The sequence below is a fragment of the Mauremys mutica genome, chromosome 12 (genome assembly GCF_020497125.1).
Source record: "Mauremys mutica isolate MM-2020 ecotype Southern chromosome 12, ASM2049712v1, whole genome shotgun sequence".
Classification (NCBI taxonomy): domain Eukaryota; kingdom Metazoa; phylum Chordata; order Testudines; family Geoemydidae; genus Mauremys; species Mauremys mutica.
In genome coordinates, this window is record NC_059083.1 from 25,565,588 (window position 1) to 25,587,215 (window position 21,628).

At 51.9% G+C, this 21,628-nt stretch overlaps 1 protein-coding gene across 1 annotated transcript in view; it reads right to left on the bottom strand.

The window, feature by feature from the left end:
• The window catches only part of LOC123346640 (zinc finger protein RFP-like), a gene marked incomplete at its 5' end in the record, with an annotated part of 50,496 nt that extends 34,834 nt beyond the window's left edge, over window positions 1–15,662 (bottom strand). The window contains 2 exons of the mRNA XM_044984118.1: window positions 244–415; window positions 15,379–15,662. Coding sequence (XP_044840053.1) covers window positions 244–415; window positions 15,379–15,662 — 456 coding nt within the window. The remainder of the gene's footprint in view (window positions 1–243; window positions 416–15,378) is intronic.
• Window positions 15,663–21,628: the final 5,966 nt, after the last annotated feature.

Sequence of the window (21,628 nt, forward strand, 5' to 3'; positions counted from 1 at the left end):
GAAAGGGGGGTTATGGAGTGAGTAGCGCTTCTGTGGGGTGTGTGCAGATCCTGCTTTCAAGATTTGATATTTTGCCTCTGTTGCCGCGCTGCCAGATCATTAATTTTGTTACAGCATCTCCTGCACAATGAAGACTTTACAGGCTGAATGATGAGTCACACCCGTGACAGGGAACTCTCAGTGAAATTATCCTGTCATTAAACCCCAGAAGTTAACCCATTAAATTTCACAGCAATTCCCTACCTTGTACTCCTGGGCAGCCTCCTCGATGGGGACCACCGTGTGAGTGCGGTGAGCCCGGGATCTGTCGCACACCACACAGATGGGGGTTTGATCCGCTTCACAGAACAGTTTCAGAGCCTCCTGGTGTCTCTCACACACCCCGTCCCCTCCTGCTCCTTTTGCCGCCTGTAAACTCAACTGCTTGATGAGTACTAGGATATTTGCCAGCTGCCTGTTGGGCCTGAGGTTTCTCTGTTGCACAGTTTCTCTGCACTGAGGGCAGGAGGCGGCTGTATCGGATCCCTCCCAGCACTGGCTGATGCAGGCTCGGCAGAAATGGTGTCCACACTCCAGAGTGACAGGTTCTGTGAAATACTCCAGACAGAGGAGACATGTCGCTTCCTCCTGGAGCCTTTCCATGGGGTTCTCTGCAGCCATGGCTCCCTCTGGGCAGTTGGTAACAGGCTTTGTTTCAATTTCCTGAATTCAAACTATGTCCTGCCTGCAGCAGCAAGGGGGTGTTTCCTTGCCTGAAAATGACTCCTGCTGTTTGCAGAGCAGGAAAGACCCAACCAATTTCACCCCTGGAGGCTTTAGTGTAAAAATGTACAATCACACCAGTGCCAGGTAACTTTCAGTGAAATCAGCCTGTAATTAAAACCCCAAAGGGCTCCAGGCCTGCAATCAGCCCCTGAGCTGGTGGGGAGGGTCACTGAGGCATCGCCCTGTGAGGCTGAACCTGGAGGAGCAGGAGCTGGGTGTCTAAGGAGTGATAGGCTGGGCAGAATTTTGTTTATAATATATAATTTTGACAGATAATCTTTATTTTAAGCAATTTTTATATTTATCGATTTAAACTTCCACAGCTGCACAACAAACTGGGTTTTAAGCATTTCATTGCAATTAAAATGTTCACGGTTGTGGGAAATTATGGGGGGATTAGACAATATTTTGGTCAGACCAGAACTATTTAATGACACTGGACACTGAGAGTCAAAAACGTTGAATCTTTAGAACTGTTAAAATTGTCTGTGAGCAGGTAAATCTCCTCCCTCCCCCAGCAGCTCCCCCAGGGCAGTAACTCAGAGCCTCCCCGCCCACCACACGGACCGAGGCTGAAAGTCCATCTGATGGTGGTTCAGGGGCCTGTGGAATGTGCTGGGAGCTCAGCCTGGGCCCTAGTGGGGCAGGTGCCCCTGTAACACAACCACACCCAGCAAGGCCCTGCCCCCATTTTCTCCCTCTTTGTCAGTCCAGGCAGAGAGACCAGGGACTGCAGGGAGACCAAGCTCCTGTCCCCCAGGTGAGGGCTGGGGCCCAATGGCCAAGGGCAGCGGGTGTGCGGGGAGCTCGCACTAGGGGCTGCAGCCACCATCTGATGTCCGGGGCCTCCAGTCGCAGCAGCTGCCAGTGCCTGGTAGTGGTGGCAGCAGCTGGGAGCCCCAGGCCCTTTGAAATCGCCCCAGCAGGCTGCAGGGCTCCTAGGCGCACGCGCTGGGTGGGTGCAGTGGCACATTAGGGGAAGGTGAAGCCCCGGACCCTGGCAGGAGCCATGCTGGGCGGGGAGGGAGGAAAAGCCCTGAACCCCGGCAGGAGCTGCACTGGCCAGGGGTGGGGAGAAGAAGCCCCGGACCGTGGTAGCTGGGCAGGCGGTTGGGCAGAGTGGGTAGGAGAAGCCCTGGACTCCAGCAGGAACCACGCAGGGTGTGGTGGGGGGCAGAAGATGTGGGGCTGAAGCCCGACCCCCTTCTGTTCAGAGATGGCCTGAGTCCCTCTCTCTCCCCTGCCCCCTGCTCGGAGCTGCCTCTAACTCTCAGGCTGTAGAGAAATTCAGCCCAAATCTACTCACCTTGGTATCTCTGTTTCCCCCCTCACCACATAGTTATGAAGGGATTCAGCTTAGGAGGCAGAGTCAGCATTAGCTGCATTTGGCAGGTGGGATCTAGGGCACACAGAGGTGAAGTGACTTTCCCAAGACCAAAAATTATACAAACCTGCTGCCTATGTGCAGGGGCCATGTGGCTAGGGGGCATCCCCCTATCCTGGTGCCCTTGAAGGAGCAGAGTGTGTGTGTCTAAGGAAGAATAGTCAGGCTTGGCAGAATTCTTTATATATATACATAATTAACAGATAGTATTGCAGCTAGTTTTAAGCATTTTTTCAATATTTATTGAGTTACATTTTCACAATTGCACAAAACTCTGGGTTTAGCATTTCCTTCCAATTGTTCTCAATTTCAGTTTTCACAGTTGCGGGAAATTATGGGAGGATCCATCAATAGCACGTCAGACCCCAATGATTTAATGTTACTAGACACCGAGATTCAAAAAGTTGAAGCTTTATAACCATGAAAACACAGATGGTTGCATCACCTGTCAAAAGATGCAGAGTCACTGTCCTTCAATCAAACTCGAATAAGTTCTCAATCAGCCTTGTTCTTACTTTGTGTATCTGTAATTACCATTCTCAATTGAAATATTCCAGGTGCCGGGGCACCTGGAGCCCATATAACCTGGCGCCTATGACGGTGGGTTCCTGTTTGTGGGTTGCTAATCAGAGACAGACACTCCTCTGCAGCTCAGATTTAGGCACCTATCCATGAGAGGGGTGTGGCTTAGGACACCCCTTTCCCCCTTGTCGGCATCTCCCATTGGCTAGCTGACATGGCTCCCCGCCTACTGAGGTGGCTTTTGTGAATTGCATTGTAAGGTGCCTGTGTTGCCCATGGATTGTCTAGGGAGTTTAGACCCCTGACTCAGCTCTGAGGGTCACAGTGCTGCTGTCCCTGTGATTTTCTCGCTGCCTAAAAATTACGCACTGTGACACTCAGCATTGCAGCACCCGAGTCCCTTCATGGACCGCACCCTGTGCAACCAGTCACCTCTCCGCAGAGCACAGCTGAGCAATTCCTGATTGACATGGGTCTGCACAGGACAGAGACAGAGCACAGGCTGGAGAGTGACACATCACACAGTAAAACCCAAACTCTCTTCCCAGAGGCTCAATATTCCTTGCAGCTGGAACATTAAAGTGGAAGAAACAAGAAGAATTGTTTGTAATGTTTTATTTACAGTAAGTTGCTGGAAAGTAGCAAAATAAAAGGAGCTGAGAAGGAGCTTTAATAACCACAGCACGGCCAGGAGATCCCCAGCTACTGAGAACAATGGCAGGAGCTCTGGCTGGGAGACCCCCATGAGATCTAATCCCACAGATCTGTACAAAACACTCCCTGCTGCTGCTGCTTCTCCCACCCCCCAAACCTGATTGATTCATGCTGTGTCCCTGCCACCCCCACCTTCACCTGTTCCCTGCCCGGCTGTTAGTTCTGCCCCCTGCCCAGCACCCACCTCTGCCCCTCAGAGCCCCTCTGCCCCTCCTGCAGCTTCAGAGGTTCTTCCCCCCTCTCATCCCTGGGGCTGCCGAGAGGGAGGGGGAGGCGCTTCCAGGGGCCATAGAGATGAGGAGCCAGAGGCTGGGTAGATGGGAGTCCTGCAGGGTCATAGAGACTGGGGTGTGCGAGGCAAGAGAGGTTGAGTTCTGGTTCCCCCCTCAACTGTGTGTCTCAGGGACACAATCTGAGCTGGGATCCCCATGTCCCCACCCAGAGCCAGGGTCGGATTCTCCCCCCAGGGACGGAGCCCAGCGGGAAAGTGAAGATCGGGGCCTCGTCACCAGCATCGATAAATGTCACCTGCCCCCGGTCACAGTCCAGACAAACCCGGATCCTGCTGGGGGCCCGGCTCAGGGGCAGGGGGGTCTCAGGGGAGGTGAGAGCCTGGAACTGATCCCCCCATCGCTCCACAGCCCAGATCCCCCCCTCAGGGCTGAGGCTGATCCCTCCCTTCCTCCTCACAGACTCTCTGGCCACCCCCACAGCCCAGTATCGCCCATCCCCCACCTCCACCTCCCAGCAATGTCTCCCCGAGGTGAATCCCTCACAGCCCAGCACACATGGAGCAGCGTCAAATCTCTCAGGGTTGTTGGGCAGTCGCTGCCATGTGTCTTCCCATCTCACACTTTTCTGATCCTCAGACAGGACGAGGTCATGATGAGCCGTGTCTGGATCCAGAGTCACATTCACTGGAGAGAGAATCAGAGCGTTAGGGGCAGAGCTCAGCCCTGGGGGAGTCTGGGGCCATTTCTCACACTCCCCAGCAGCCCCGTTCTGGCTGGGACAGTCCTGGATCCCAGGGAACTGCCTCTGTCCTGGGCACCTGAGACTGAGCAGAGATGTCACTGCAGCTCCTCAGTCTTTGTAACGGGTTCCACTTCATTAGTTTCTCATTTATCACAGAGGCTTCAGCTCCCTGCTCCCTCTGCTGGGGCTGCCCCATTCCCAGCAGTACAGACCAAGTCCCCGCCCCCACAAGCCAGGGCCGGCTCCAGACACCAGCCCACCAAGCACATGCTTGGGGCAGTACCTTGGGAGGGGGCGGCGATCGGGGTTTGTTTTTGTTTTTTTCGGTTTGGCCGGGCAGCGCTAGGGGGCCAAACCAAAAAAACTTGGGCAGCACGGCGCTCGGCGGGGCGGGGATTTGGGCGGCGTGACATGACGCTCGGGAGGGCGGAGGACTTGGGCGGTGCGACGCTCGGGGAGGGGTTTGGCAGTGCGGCGCTCACAGGGGCAGGGCAGCGCTCTTTTTGTTTGCTTGGGGCGGCATAAATGTTAGAGCCGGCCCTGCCCCGAGTGTCGTATCGCCCAAGCCCCCCACTCCTCCCGAGCACTGCACCACACCACCCAAGTCCCCACCCCCTGAGCGCCATGTTGCCTAAGCCCCCCACCCCTCCCGAACGTCGCGCTGCCCAAGTCCCTGCCCCCCTGAGCGTCGCGCCGCCCAAGTCCCCGCTGCCCCGAGTGTCGCGTCGCGCCGCCCAAGTCCGACCCCCTCCCCCCAAACGCTGCCCAGCCAAACCAAAAAAAACAAAAATAAACCCCGAGCGCCGCCCCGTCCCAAGGTGCCGCCCCAAGCACGTGCTTGGTAAGCTGGTGTCTGGACCCGGCCCTGTGTGGCAGAGAGCTCTGTTCGCGTGTGACTCAGTTAAGAGTGTTTCTGTTCATCAGAATGGGCATGAACTCAGCACTAAGGGTGGTGTCAGGACTGTTTTTGTGTCCCCGCCCACTCCGTGCCCCTGACTGAGGCCCTGCCCCCTGGCCAGGCTGGGAGACTTGCCCGCTATGGAGAGCCCCTGACACTCCACCTGCCCTGGACATGGGTCCATGGGCCTTTGGCAGCAGTCCCCAGCCCATGTCCCCACTCCCCGGGGTGCACCACCCTGGGCAGGTGGAGGATCCAGGGCTCCCCAGTGCAGTCCCTGGATGGCAGCCTGGTTCTGGCTTCTGGCCTGGCCAGGGGGCAGGGCCTCAGGTAAAGAGGAGCAGGGGTGGCGCCACTGAGAGAGGCCAGCACCAGGGAGACATTGGTGCCATGGGCACAGGCTGCACTACATAGTGTGGCAAAGTACCTTCTCAGTCTCCCCAGCCTCTGCTGTTTCTAGCCCTGGTGAGACAGGCTTGGGTAATGCAGTCCCCCTTAGGACTCAGGGGAAGTCTGTTCCCTGTCTCTCCACCAGTCTTGTTTAAAGTATTTTTACCCTGCTTTGTGGGAGAGCGTACTGCCGCTCCTCCTGGAGAGGCTCGCTGCCTTGCTGCTCCAACACTCCTGGCAGCCGGGCTCCTTCTCCCTCTGCTCCCCCTCAGTTGATTCTAATTTGCTACCTTGGTAACCCTTTCTCAGCTGAACCTGACTGACCTGTAGTTGACTCCCAGTTGATAAGGAGGAGGGCCTTTTAACCTTCTGGGACTGACTCCTACTCCCCGGCTTGCAACTGTCTGTCCTGAGTTTATCACAATAGATAGGAGCTGCTCAGCTGCCTTGCCCTAAGCATAGATACTGCCTGCGATGCTCCACACCTGCCCAAGGCAATGTGGCCCTCTATCCCCAAACGATGTGCATGCTAAAAAGTGTTCTGGTCATCCCATCTTTAAAAGTGTGGGTGTGGGGGGAGACATGGGCTCCTGGATCGCCTTACCGTTTAATGTGTTATTTTTAGGGCTGTGTGTGTCATGGTCGCTCTCAGTTTGGTTGGTAACTTTAGCTACAATCTCATGAAGACGTTTTCTCTGGAATTTTCTCATAATTTAAAGGCAATCTTCACCCGCAAACTCACCCTGTCTGTGTGCTCCAAAGAATTCTCCTCTTTTTCTCTCCAATTCAGACGGCAGAGTGTCTTGGGGGAGAAAGGAGAAGAGAGGTGAGATTTCAGACTTTCATATTCATAAGAGCATCCCCACTCTGAAACTGTTTTATAATTATGACAGAGAAACAGACAGAGAGGCCCAGAGACACACTCAGATATTTAATATAAAAAGGTCTGAAATCTATTTCCCCTCTCAATCAGGCATCTCTCAGCAATGGAGCCAGCAGCCTTGCAGCCTCACAACTATCCCAGGACACACAATCTGTAAGAGATTTACTTTTCCCTCCTCATCCCCTCCCTCCCTTCAGACTCCAGTTGGTTTGTCTCATTCACTCTCTGCCTTTTGTCGTAACCTAGACCCAGAGCCTGCAAAGACTTTGGCATAAAAGTAATTTTACCCACTTTGGTCCCTTTGACACTAACGGGATGTTCAGAGTTTGTGAAATCCTGGCTCTAATTGTGAGCTGTTGGGTCTCAGTTTCTCCACAGAGAGGAGCATGATGGGGCCTTGTCATCCATAGGCAGAAATGGCCCCCGTGTGTTTAGGCCACTGTGCAGAGTGTCTGAGGCCCAGCTTTACATGGCCCATGGCCCTCTATCCCTCATCCATCCGCTCCCACTTCCACCTGCCCTCACCACCCCCACCCCATTCCCAGTCCTCTCAGGAACACGCCTTGTGCCTGCAGCTGCTGGGGAGGAGGCACAAGAGGCGCCTGTGCTGGAGGGATCCCTCGCCGTGGGGGAGGGGCTTTCTCCTTCCCTGCAGCACATTTGGCAGAAACTAGCTGCAAATGGGACCAGAGCTCAGTGATGTGCTGGATCCGCCTTTGAGAAATGTGCCCCATGGCTGGTGATGGGGCAGTAGACGGGGAGGGCTCTGAGCGATAGAGAGATCTTTGCCACGTGTCTGGCTGTTGGGTTTTGCCAAAATACTCGGTATCCAACTGACAACCATATCTGGGGTGGGGAAGGAATTTCCCCCCAAGTCAGATTGACAGAGAGCCTGGGGATTTTTTTCCTTCCTTCCTCTGTAGCCTGGGGCACGGGTCAGTTGCAGTTTTAACCTAGAGTCAATGGTGGATTCTCTGTAAGTTGTGTAGCAGGGCAGTTATCACCCTCCTGGGATAAAAGGAGGTAAAAGGTGAAAAGCAGCTGAGGTCGGCTGACTCGGGAGGCAGCCACAGCTGGGGCCACACCCAATTAGGTCACAGCTGGCCCTGATCAAAGGGCTGGGAGCTAGGCAGGCAAGAGGCTCACTGCAGGGCTGCACAGGGTACCTTACACAGAGCAGGGCTGGGGCGGGGCAGGCAGAGCTGGGGACCTCTGGCCTGGCAAGTCCCCAGGCTGAGGCCTTGTTAAGGGCCAGGGATGGTACTAGGGTTAGAAAGGCAGTAGGTCCAACCCCTTTGCTAATGATGAATGGACATTGTGGACTGCAGGCTGCCCCAGAGAATGGGGGCTAGATGACTGGCAGTAACCACTGAGGCAAGGTGGGTATAGAGGGTTGGGATGCCCCTGGGAGAGGAGACCCAGAGTGTGGGGGTACTGCTGTGGGCAGAACCCCAAGGGAAGGGGCACTGGGGTCCAGGAGGGGCATGGGGGGCCTGAGGCGGGAGAGACACTGGCCAGCAGTGGGCGCTCTGGAGCGGGAAAGCTAATTCCCTGACTGACCAACAAGAGGCGCCGCACTGCTGAGTGCTCAACCAGTTACACTTCAAGTTTTAAAATCATGATTTAAGGACTTCAGTAACTTGGCCAGAGGTTAGGGGTCAATTGCAGGAGGGGGTGGGTGAGATTCTGTGGCCTGCAGTGTGCAGTTGGTGAGACTGGATGATCATGATGGTCCCTTCTAGCCTTAAAGTCTTTGAGTCATTTCTTAATTTAACAGCATCATCTAAGTGTGAACCAATTGATCAGCACCATTCTCTTCTGAGAGGCTTATCCCAATTTTCATTCCTAGATTCCTTCTAGGTACCTTTGAACTTCCCCAGAATCTCCATTAGCACAATCGTTTTCTGGGAGAAACCACTGACTCGCTCTTCCAGTTCAGGAGAAATCTCCTCTGGCTGCTGGAACTTCCCCTTCTCAAACCTGGAGAGAAACAATTTCACGTGATTATATTTTACTGGGTGACTCATTATAAGTTCTGGCTAGTGAGTCGCTGCTCTAATGGGCCTGGAGTTAGAATTCCTCGACTTCTCCCAGCCTCAGAGCAGGTACAACACAACCCAGGGCCAAGCAACCTTCCCTTCAAAGGTCATTAATATTCTTCAACTCTGGTCTGGAGAGACCAGCTCTGGGGACAAAAGGGGAACTGAGTCTCCATGGCCAATTCACTCCTTGGTCTCCATGCTCTGAGGGTCAGGAGGTTCTCAGGTGAAGTGCTGTAGAAATCTCCCCTCTAGGAACTAGACTGAGACACCAACTCCCTCTTCCCCAGCTCATTTCTCACAGGTCTCCAAACAGCCCTCAGATGGGGAAAGGCTCTTGAAAACTACTGCCCTGGGCTGAATAGTGACCAGGGCCCCAGCAGTGACAGGCCCATAGTCCATCTCCACAATCCTGAGGCAGCCAGTCCCCCAGGGATGTGACATCTCTACAAAATACTTGAGGTCAGTCCTTCCCACTGACTGGAGAATTCCAGAATCTTCTGTACAAGACTGAGCACCCCAGGATGGAGCTGATCAGAGAGATTTGTATCCTACATGTGATCTCCCCTCACATTTTGCTGTAGAGCCCCGGGGAGATGCGGTGCTACCCTCATCATCAAGCTCTTTCCCAGCATTGTGGAGTGCGAGGGAGCCACATACCTGCTCAAGGTGGTTCTGACGTCCTAGAGGAGAGAGAGACAAAAGAATTTCAGTCCCCTCTGACACACACACACAGGGGATTCCAGGGAAGGGATTTAGGAAGTATGGGGGAAGAGACCCTGCCCAGGCCCCAGGGCCATTGATTCCCTGAGCTAATGGGGCTTTTCCATCTTTCATATCTCTGTGACTCTGCTAAGAATAATACTCACTCAGATGTCAGCAATGCACATGCCGAGTTACACTGAGATCTCCGGCTGCTGGACACCAGTGCTTATGATTCAGCAGCGCGCTCCTCCCTCTGTGGGGGTCTGGCATGTTTCTAATGATGAGTGCTGGTTTCCAATTGTCCCTGGGGGTGCTCAACCCCATGCCCCACCTCCACTCCAAACCTTTCCCCAGTGCCACACCCCAACCCAACTCTTCCCACTCCCACTCAACCTCCACCCTGTCTCTTCCTCGCCTCCTCTTGTGAGCTGCCATAAATATTAAGGAAAGAGTAACATAAAATACCTCCTTGCAGCTGTACTGAATCGCTTTACCTCTAAGGGGTTAAGAAGCTCAGATAACCTGGTTGGCTCCTGACCAGAAGGACCGATAAGGAAAGAAGCTACTTCCCAATCGGGTGGGTTGCGGGAGGTTTTGTTGGGGCTCTGTTTGTTTGTTCCCTCTCCTGATAGAGAGATAGACCAAGCAGGTAAAACATCTCCTGAAAAGCTACCTGAAATGATCCATCTAAGATTACAAAAATTCTAACTAAGGCAAGGAAATGCATTAGGGTTTTTTTTTGTTTTAGCTTGTGAATTTTCCCTATGCGAAGAGGTATCCTGTTTTTGTAACTGTGAAGCTGTGTCCAGAGGGGAGTCCTCTATGTTTTAAGTCTTTTTATTACCCTGTAAACTTACCTTCTATCAATGATTTTGCAGGTGTGATTCTTGTAATTTTTCTTTATAATAAAGTTCTTCTTTTAAGGACCTGATTGATTTTAGTGTCCTAAAGATAAGGATCTGGTCTGTACTTACATTAAAGGCAATTGGTTGGTATATTATTCTCAAGTCTCCCCAGGAAAGGGGGTGAAGGCGCTTGGGGGAATATTTTGGGGGGAAAAGTGACCCATCTCTGAATTTTTGTTTAAAATCAGTTGGTGGTGGTGGCAGCAATATCGTCCAAGGACAAGGAAAGGAATTTGTGCCTTGGGGAAGCTTTTAACCTAAGCTGATGGAATATAAGATTAGGGGGTCTTTCATGTGGGTCCCCACATCTGTACCCCAGAGTTCAAAGTGGGGAGGGAATCCTAACGTGAGCACACTCCCTCCCCGCTCCTCCCCCTCCCTCCCAGCATCTCCTGCGCACAGTGGAACAGCTGATTGCAGCAGGCAGATGGTGCTGGAAGAAGGGGGAGGAGTTGATCGGCAGGGCTGACGGTGGGTAGCACTGAGGGGTAGAGCTGGCTGTCCTGGAGCACCCACCTATGTTTTCAATCAGTCTCACCTGCAGGAATTCACTCGCTGGCTTCTGACACTTCCTCTCCAGCTCACGGATCAGCTCACCGAGATGGGAAATCTGCTCAGAGAGTTTACTGACATTTTCATTCTGGATCCTCACAATCTCCTCATCCAGCTTCTCCAGCTGGGCCAGCAGGAGTCGCTCTTGTTCCTTCAGGAACTGCCGCAGTTGTTGAAATTCAGAAACAATCTTCTGTCTCTCGATTTGTGTTTGTTTCTGTATGAAAATAGGGCAAGGGCTGGTCAAGGACATGGATGGAGCCCAGGGTCCTTTCATGGAGAGCTGAGTGTGCAGGAGGGTGATTTTCTGTGAAAATCCTACAATTTCTGACATTTGACTCTACCCTTTGGGTACTAGGCAGGGGATTCTCTCACACCTTCCCCTTTGGCCCCGGTATCCCCCTGAAAGGGAAGTTTCTCTGTCAGTCATGGTCAGCATCTTCTGTTATTTATGGTCTGTGGAAATTCAGACCCAGAGCAGCAGGAGGCAGGACTGAGCACTGCAGTGACAGAGACGTCAGGGGAGTTAAAAGAAACAAACGTTTTAAAAATGCACAAAATGTCTAGACCCAGTGGACAGCACTTCACAGGGACATTCAGTTCACTTGGGGGGATTTCTGGGTAAGCCACAAAGGCTACGCATCAATTGAAAGGGAAGCTTAGGGCTTGTCTACACATGAATCAAACCCAGCAATCCTTGGTCATGGAGAAACACACACATAAGCCCATGTTTACCAAGGCCACACAGGAGTTTGCCTCCAAACAGACCTCCCACTACCAGTCCCTGCTGGTTCATAACAACAGGCACCTACCAGATACTTCTGGCTATTCCCCTCTCCAGTCGCTTTCAATCCCAGCAGCTTTTCTCTCTCTTCCCTCAGAGTCTTCAAATGGGCCTGGATTCTTTCCTGAAGAAACAGAAATGATTTGGGTGGTTTCATCTGGATAGTTGAGAGGTGCTTGGAAGTGGGTGTTTTTCCACCCAAAGCCCAAGATGACTGTGGTTCTAATCGCTTTGTGACATCACGCCACCAAGGAGATCAAACCTCATTAATAGAGACTGGGAGCGTGTCACATTCAGACTCATTACCAATTCCGGTTCAGTGTTTTTAGTAATTAGAGATTTCAGTTATAACCAAGCTTTACTGGTATTTGTGAACTGATTAGTGGTACAGAGCATAACAGGGCACTGGAGTTACATGGGGTGAATCAATAAACCTGTTTTGTAGAAGGTTTAAAGAACCAAGTGATACAAATCCTCGAAGCCACCCGGGTTTCACCCTTGAAGCCCTGGGGACTGCACTGGTTGGGCAGAGCTGGTTTAAGCACCAGGGCAAACCCCATGAGACGTTGGGAGGCCATTCGTCTGGTTTGACGCTGCGCAATCCCAGTTTTGTGGAGCACTGTCCCTGTCCGGCAGGGACCCAGCACTGAACGTGGCTTTGTCTGGTGCAAAAGGGAGAGGAGGAGACTGAGGATGCAGGAGGACATCCGTGAGGGTGGGGGCAGGGCTGGGGTGGCACCTTCATGCAGAATGATGCAGGCGGGTGGCACGCTGGAAAAAGCGGTGGTGGGGCCCACACAGGGTGAGTGATACTGGTGAGGACGGGCCCATGCAGGCAGGTGTGGGCATGTCCGATGTTCTGGGGATGCCTCAGTAATCACCCTAATTAGACATGATGCAGATTTGTATAAAGAATGGCTTTGGGTTTGCCCTACTACTGTCCTAAAGCCTTTCCGTGGTGATGCCCCCTGGGCAGAGGCCCCACTGTCCCATTCCCTGGTAAAGATCCCGGAAGCAGTGCATTCTGGGAGATTTCAAAAGGCTGCCTGGTGGGACTCATGCAGGGGTTTCAAACTCAAATGACCACGAGGGCCACATGAGGACTAGTACATTGGCCTGAGGGCCGCATTACTGACACCTCCCCACACCGCCCTCAGCCCCGCCCTCACTCCACCCCTTCCCTGCCCCCATTCCAACCCCTTCCCCGAAATCCCCACCCCAACTCCACCCGCTCCCTGCCCCCAGGGGGTGCAGGAGGGGTGTGGGGTGAGGCAGGGGCTCAGGGCAGGGAGTTGGGGTGTGGGGTGCAGGAGGGATGAAGGGTGCAGCAGGGGGTCAGGGCAGGGAGTTAGGGTGCAGGAGGGGTGTGGCAGGGGGCTCAGGGCAATGGGTTGGGGTGTGAGGTGCAGCAGGGGGTTCAGGGCAGGAGGTCAGGTGTAGAGTGCGGCAGGCAGCTCAGGGAAGGGGGTTGTGGTGCAGGAGGGGTGCAGCAAGGGTCGCAGGGCAGGGGGCCAGAGTGCAGGGTACGGCAGGGGGTCGGGGTGCGGCAGGAGGTTCAGGGCAGTGAGTTGAGGTGCAGGAGGGGTGTGCAGGGGGTCAGGGTGCAGGAGGGATGCGGCAGGGGGCTCAGGGCAATGGGTTGGGGTGTGGGGTACAGCAGGGGGTCAGGGCAGGGAGTTGGGGTGCAGGAGGGGTGTGGCAGGGGGTCGGGGTGCAGGATGCGGCAAGGGGCTCAGGGCAGGAGGTTCGACTGCAGGAGCAGTTCGGGGGGCGGGCTCTGTCCCAGCGTGCACCGGGGGAAGGGCAGGCTCTGCCTGCCCTGCCCCTGCGCCACTCCGGGAAGCCACTGGAACGTGCGGGAGCAGGGGCACGGGGTGGGTGTGTCTCTGTTGCTTCAGGCACTGCCCCCAGCATCTCCCATTGGCTGGGCACGGGGAACCTTGGCCAATGGGATCTGCTGGGGGTGGTGCCTGAAGCAACAGCAACACACACACCCCTGTGCCTCTGCTCCCCCAGGTTCCGTCCGCTTCCCGGAGCGGCGCCGCGGCAGAGCCGGCCGACAGGAAGGGAACCTGCCCTGCCCCTGGTGCGTGTGGGGCCGGAGCCGCTCTAGATAAACGTTAGGGGGAGGCCGCGAGGAGCTCGCGGGCCACAGGAAATAACCTCGCAGGCGCGTGTTTGAGACCCTGGACTAATGGAACCACTTTGGCTGGTCCTTGCCCACGTACACAACAGAGCAGGTCAGACTGGCACCGGTCAGCTCCAGCCTGGGGTTGGTTTTGCTACAACCCAGTGTAATCCCAGTGGTACTTGGCATGGACCTGAGCTGTGTGGAGCCCTTTTGTGTGCGGACTGAAGGTGCTCGGGGTCCCACACACTCTTTAGCCCAGTGATCTCCTCTAGTGCAGGCCGGCAGCATCTGAGTTTAATCCCTCATGGAGCAGCACAGGAGTTCAGAATCCCAGTGGGAAACCTCCTCTCCCTGGTGGGCCTGGGACCTTTATCAAGGTGTCTCTCCCTCCTAACGGACACAATTCATCACTGGATGGGGCTGATGCTAAGATGGCAGCATGGCAAAGTGGTTTGGGCCTTGGCCAGGGTCTAAGGACATCTGGGTTCTATGCTAAGCTCTGTCACTGACATGCCGGGTGACTGTGTGCAACTCACTGCCCCAGTTTGTGCCTCAGTTTCCCTTCCCACCTTTTGTCTAGCTAGCCCAGTGATCACCTACCAGTCAATTGCAATTGAGTAGTAGATCCTGGAGATTCTCCCAGTCGATCGCGATCTCCGGCAGCGCAGGCAGGCTCCCTGCCTGCCCCAGGCGTGTGGCACTCCCAGAAAGGGCCAGCATGTCTCCACAGCCTGGGGTGAGGGCAGCTTTATCTTCACGTGGCTCTTGCGTGCAAGGACCATCCCCACAGCTCCCCTTGGCCAGAAATGGGGAACTGTGGCCAATGGGAGCTGCAGGAGTGGTTCCTGCAGAGAGGGGCAGCGTGTGTAGCCACATGCTCCCCTCCAGGGGCCACAGGGGCACATTGGCCCCTTCCAGGAGTGGCGCAGGGTTGGGACAGGCAGGGAGCCTGCGTTAGCCCCGCTGCACTACTGACCGGGAGCCACCTGAGGTAAGTCAGTGCTGCCCAGCTGGAGCCAGCTTCCCTCACCCCCTCCTGCCCCCCAACCCCCTACTCCAGCCCTGACCCTCCTCCCAGAGCCAGCACCCTGTGCCCTCACCTGCACCCCAACCCTCTGCCGCAGCCTGGAGCCTTCACCTGCACCCCAACCCTCTGCCCCAGGCTCAGCCCAGAGCCCCCTCCCAGACTGCAAACCCCTCTGCCCCAGCCCAGAGCCCGCACCCCCACCTGAATCCCAACCTCCTGCCACAGACCGGTGAAGGTGAGCTAGGGTGGGGGAGAGCAAGCAATGGAGAGAGGGGGGGTATGGAGTGAGCGGTGCTTCTGAGCGGGGAGGGGAGGTGGGGTGTGGATCCTGCTTTCAAGATTTGATGTTTTGCCTCTGTTGCTATAACAAAATTAATGGTCAGGCAGTGTGGCATCTCCCCACACAAGGAAGACTTTACAGAGCTGAATGATGAGTCACACTTGTGACAGGGAACTCTCAGTGAAATTAGCCTGTCATTAAACCCCCAAAGTTAACCCATTAAATTTCACAGCAGTTCCCTACCTTGTACTCCTGGGCAGCCTCCTGTATGGGGACCACCGTGTGAGCGCGGTGAGCCCGGGACTCTCTGCAGATCACACAGATGGGGGGTTGATCCTCTTCACAGAACAGTTTCAGAGCCTCCTGGTACCTCTCACACACCCCGTCCCTTCCTGCTCCTTTTGCTGCCTGTAAGCTCAACTGCTTGAAGAGTTCTAGGATATTTGCCAGCTGCCTGTTGGGCCTGAGGTTTCCCTGTTGCACAATTTCTCTGCACTGAGGGCAGGAGGCGGCTGTATCGGATCCCTCCCAGCACTGGCTGATGCAGGCTCTGCAGAAATTGTGCCCACACTCCAGAGTGACAGGTTCTGTGAAATACTCCAGACAGATGGGACATGTCGCTTCCTCCTGGAGCCTTTCCATGGGGTTCTCTGCAGCCATGGCTCCCTCTGGGCAGTTTGTAACAGGCTTTGTTTCAAATTCCGGAATTCACACTATGCCCCGCCTGCAGCAGCAAGGGGGCGTTTCCTTGCCTGAAAATGACTCATGCTGTTTGCTGAGCAGGAAGGACCCAAACAATTTCACCCCTGGAGGCTTTAGTGTAAAAATGTACAATCACACCGGTGACAGGTAACTTGCAGTGAAATCAGCATGTAATTAAAACCCCAAAGGGCTCTCGGCCTGCAATCAGCCCCTGAGCTGGTGGGGAGGGTCACTGGGGCATCCCCCTGTGAGGCTGAACCTGGAGGAGCAGGAGCTGGGTGTCTAAGGAGTGATATAATATCTCATTGAAAGGTGACACAGGGCCAGAAAGAGTTAATTAACTCACAGACTGACCTGACCCTTGGCCGAACTTTAAAGACTGGTTAGGAAGATATGTAAATGAATAGAGCTTTGCAATGCAAGCCTGCATTGTTAGAGATAGAAGAGTAGATGTTTGTTCAGGTCTTGTGACCTAAGCAAACATGTCTATAGCTGAAGGAAAGTTAAGCCTATTGTTTTCTCAGGCCAAAAGGCTGCTGGAAATGTATAAAAACCCTGGGACATGATCCTTCTTCATCTCAGATCTGCTTTGGGTTTCGAGTGGGGGAAAGCTACAAGGATTGAGATCCCCAGTCATTGACTGGAGCCACCCTGAACATGGACATTGGACTATAACCTAAGGACTATTTCTAAAAGGACTTTTAGCAACTACAAACTCATCTCTGCCATAGGTGCCAACTCCATGGGTGCTCTGGGGATGGAGCACCCACAGGGAAAAATTGGTGGGTGCCAAGGCGGGGATTTGGGGTGGGGTCCAATTGGGACAGGGAGGTGTCTGGAGTCAGGGCGGGACCGGGGACAGGGATCGGAATGCGGGGGGGGGCACCAGCACCCACTGGTGCCAAGGAAAGTTGGTGCCTGTGATCTCTGCTATGTATTTGAACCTCATGAATTGAATTCAAGTCTGTATGTATATTGATCTTTTAACCAACACTTTCTCTTTTTTAATAAAATTTAGTTTAGTTAACAAGAATTGACTATAATCGTTTATTTTGGGTAAAATCTAAGTTATAATTGGACTTCTGTGTGTGGCTGGTCCTTTGGGATCAGAAGAACCTTTTCCTTTTATATGATGAGATAAGATTTTCGGTAATCATCATCATATCTGACATGTGTGTCTGGATGGAGGCCTTAGGCTGGGCACTTTAAGGGAACTGCATTGTTTGGACTTCTGGGTAAGCTGCGAGGTAATACAGAAGCTGTTTTGTGCTGGCTTGGTAAATCTAAGTATTGGAATATCCACCAGTTCTGTTTGCAGTTCACTTTAATAGAGTAACCTCAGCTCCCACAGGCAGCATCATCACAAACTTTAACTCTGGATTTCTGAGTTTTCTCATATTTGCTTAATAGTTACCTTTGACTGTTTGTTTCAATAACTGAGGGCTCAGTGAAACTGCCCACTGCAACTGTAAAGGTAACTGTGAAGGAGACAGCTTTCGTAAGAGCTAGTCCAAGGCTGTTGGTTGAACTTCTGCCATTCTGAGACCCAAGAAAGTAATAATTATTAATAACAAAAAAATATTATTTTGTTTTTCAAGTGCAAGCTGCATGGCTTGGACCTGTCTCTGCTAATAACCATACAATGCAGAGGAATAATTAATTTAAAAAGAAATATCCCTGAGTAATTTTTCCTCTGGTAAGTGGGGAATGAAGTAGAAATGTACCACACATAGAGATAGTAGCCGTGCCACTGAACGTTTCTTCTATGTAGCAGTCTGTTTTATGATAGAGAGTCTGCACTAAAATAAATTTTGAGAGATCATTCCATGACAAACCCTACATTTTGTTTATTAGAACATTTTTAATATCAACTTCAAAAGTTAATTGAAAACTCAAAACAAGAACAAAATCAAACCAAACCTCTCCTTTAATAGGTTCCAACTTCATACAAAAGTTTTCTATTCAGAAATGGGATAATGAAACTGACCAATATCCATATCTCACTCGCCTAATAAATAAATAAATAAACAATAGTATTAGATGCTTCCCATTCTCAGATACTATTTCGCTGTATTATGAATACAAATATTAAGACTGAGAGATTATTTTTATCCACACCTCTTTTAACTATTGCTTATCAGCTGGGTGAAATGTATCCAAATTAGTCTTATCCCACGTATTTTAAAGTTAGAGTAACCGCCCCTTGCTGCTAAAAAAAGAGGGAAAACTACAATTGTGTCAGCGTATTTGTGGAAGTGGGGGAAAGTGAAATTTACCCAGGTCTGCAGTAAGTTTCTCAAAAACATTTACACAGATAAATATTAATGATTATTCACAGCTGCTTTCTCCATCAATTCCCAGTTAAATTATTGTATTCTTTTCGGCCAGGGAAAATGCGGATTTATTTTAAAATGCTTTTAAAGTGAGTTGTGAACTGAACAGGGTGGGACATGAGGCCATATTACAGTGTCTCCATTGCTGACAGCGAAGACCTTGGATCCATTCACCCATATGGCCAGAGAGGACAATAGAAATTATGTGCTCCAGTGTCTTTCCAAGTATCAAAGTTTAGGCTGAGTGGGCTATAATTCCCTGAGTCCCCTTTTTAAGAATGGTTCTACAAGACATCAAAATGTATGAGCTGAACCCTCCCAAAAATCATGAGATTGGCCCAATAAATCATTACATTTAAAAAAATGTTTAGGTCAGTCTCTTGATGTTTGATGGACTCCCCCCGCCCCAGCCCATCTTCAGAGTGTGACAATTGTTAATTTTTTTGGAATTGGATAGGATTGCATTTGGGCAAGTTGCGAAACTTTTCTTCAAATTCGTCATTTTGAAATTCCAAGTAACATTCCACGAGATGCTGATCATCATGCCTTCCCTACTCGTCTGCTAACAAAATCTTTTTGTTATGGCGAAGGACCTCAAAAGCTGGAAGTGGCCCGGGCCTCTCTGAACCTCCTCTCCCTGCGTCGCATGCACATACATAATTGAAAAAAAAAATCACAATTGGGTCAAAAAAGAAGTGATTGAGTTAAAATCAATATTTTAAAAAATACATTTTGAGTTTCTATTTTTTTGCCATTTGGTTTTTGACCCCTGAGTGTGCACTCAGGTCAGAATCTTAAACTCTCCCCTGCAACCATAAAAGCTAGAAATTTATTTTTACTTGAAATGAAATCTGAGATTCTCACAAACTCATAACTAGAGCATTAGGGCTTACAGAAAATTACAGAATACTGTGAGACTTAAAATAAAACCTGCAATAGCTTATGAGAGTTGACAACAATGCAGTTGGTCAAAAATGTTTAAACAAAAATGATTTTTTCTATAGAAAATGGTTTTTAGACATTTTTTGGAAAAATGATTTTTTCCTATTTTAATGTTTCTAATTTTTCAATGAAATGATGCTAAATGAAAAAAAAAATTCAAATTGATTCAAAATGAGAAACCTTAATCAAATGGAATAAAAACATTTTATTCGCCCATCTCTTATCCTATCTCAAAGGAGAAAAGGGAGCAAAAATGAAAACTGAAAGAAAGAAAAACGAAAATCTAATTTTTTGTTCAATAATGTAATTAAAATGTGAAAAATAAGCAAATTGTTGTATACAAAACAAAAAAACAATTTCACAATACTGCCATTTTTAAATAGCTGCACGCTGATTGGTTTCCTCATGATATTGCCCCTTCAATGGCTTTTCAGACAGGTGGAGATAATCTGTTACACAATGTATAAATTTCCTTTTTTAGTATGGCCTGAAGTCCCTACTCAATGACACTCTTGAACACAGGATCAACTTCAGGCACATGCTTAATTCCCACTGAGGTCAGAAGGAGAAAAGGAGGCAGGTTTCTGTTTCAATTGATTCTAGCATAATTTTATTTTTTTTACAAGAAAAAAAGGATTCACCCTACCCCCACCCCCTCCCCACCCCCCACACACAGATAAAAAATGCAATAACAGCACAGTCAGAAAATTAGACTGGTTGCTGGGTTTGGTGCAGTAAATGTCCTGTATTGAAAATATAGGAAGTTATTTGCTACAAATCTCCCCCAAGAGGAGTATTGGGCCCACTGTTCTTGAATAAAATTCAGCGAAACAAAGACATGACTAATTCCACAAGCTGTAAAATCTCATGTTACATTGCTATGAAAACAATCTGCGATGTATTTGACGGCAAATCACTTTGAATGTAGATATACTGTAAAGTTTCCATAAAGACAGAAACAAATATCACAGGATTATTTACTCCTTTTGTTTTTAATAATCTGTCCAAGCAATAAGTATAGTGTATTAGATGTAATAAACAGTCCTTTCAAAACATCAGGTTCATCAGAAGTGATTTGCTGTATTGTTGCAACCATGTTGGCCCCGGTATATTACAGAGACAAGGTGGATGATGTGAGATCTTTTATTGGATCAACTTCTTTTGGGGACAGCGATGAGCTTTCCAGTAACACACAGCCCTAAAGAAGAGCTCGGTGCAGCTCCAAAGCTCGTCTCTCTCAACAACAGGAGTTAGAATCTTTTATGTGACCATCTCCCCAACCTGGTTTAAGTTCATCAAAACTCAAACTTCTGAAAACCAAGAAATACAGAGTTAAGGTACTGGCCAGTGCAACCTTAACTCTGCCCTCATGGGGCTGTCACTAGTCACTGGGAAATTATCTGTATGCACCTCAGCTGTATCCCTGGTGTGAGGTGTAGCTAGACCAGGGGTCGGCAACCTACGGCACGCGTGCCACCTTTGGCACGCGAGCCTATTTTTCCTGGCACACGGCTGCCAGCCGGGGATCTGGCCGCCGGCCCCACTCAGCACACAGCTGGCTGAGTTAACGGAAGACCAGGCCAGCAGAGGCTGAGTGGGGCCAGCGGACGGGACCCCAGACTGGCGGCAGGCACACCCCCCCGGCTCCCCCTCACCGCACACGGGTTCTGCGGCTCTCGGGAGCGTGAGTTGCCAGGGTGCAGGGCACGGAGCCTGCTGCAGGAGGGGCGGTGGTGGCGGCTCACATTCCTAGGAGCTTCAGAGCCCGAACACGGCGAGGAGGGATCCGGGGGGCGCATGGGGCCCACCGCCCGCATGCATCTGCTGCAGGAGCCCCACCGGGGGGGCACCGAGCCACAGCCCAGGCAGACACGCCCCCCCGGCCAGTGGTGAGCTGGAGCTGGTTCCCACTGGTTCGCAAGAACCAGTTGTTAAATTTAGAAGCCGGTGTAGAACCAGCTGTTAAAGGGGCGGGCAAAGAACTCCAGTCCGCGGGCCACGTCCGGCCCACAGGAACGTCCTGTCTCCGGCCCGCCTGAGCTCCCAGCTGGGGAGGCTCCCCTGGCCCCTCCCCCTCTCCCCGCCCCCCTGCAGAGCCGCAGCATGTCGACCCGCCGGTGCCAGCGCTCTGGGAAGCTCTGCAGCTCCTGCCGCTTTGAGAGGCATGGTAAAGGGGGGGTGGGGGCTGTGAGCTCTACCAGGCCGCACGGCATCCTTACACGCTGCCCTGAGCAGCATGGTGAGGGAGCTGGCCGGGGCTGGGAGGAGGGTTGGAAAAGGCAGGGGCCAGCCAGGGAGCGGTTGGAGGGGGCTGTCAGGGGATGGGGAACAGGGGGGTCGGGTAGACATGAGTTCTGGGGATCTGTTGGGGTGGTGGTTCTGGGGATCTGTCGGGGGATCTGATGGGGTTGGGGGAGTCAGGGGACAGGGAGTGGGGCGAGTTGGGTAGGGAGTGGGGAGGGGTTCTGGGGGGCAGTTAGGGAGGGGGTCTCAGAGGGGGTAGTCAGGGGACAAGGAGCAGGGGGGGTTGATGGGTTGCTTGTGGCCCTTGCGGGTTCTGAGGGGGGCAGTCGGGGGCAGGACATAGGTGGGGGTCAGAGGAGGGGGACAGGCTGTTTTGGGAGGCACAGCCTTCCCTACCCAGCCCCCAATACAATTTTGCAACCCCGATGTGCAGGGCTGACTTTAGGAAGTGCA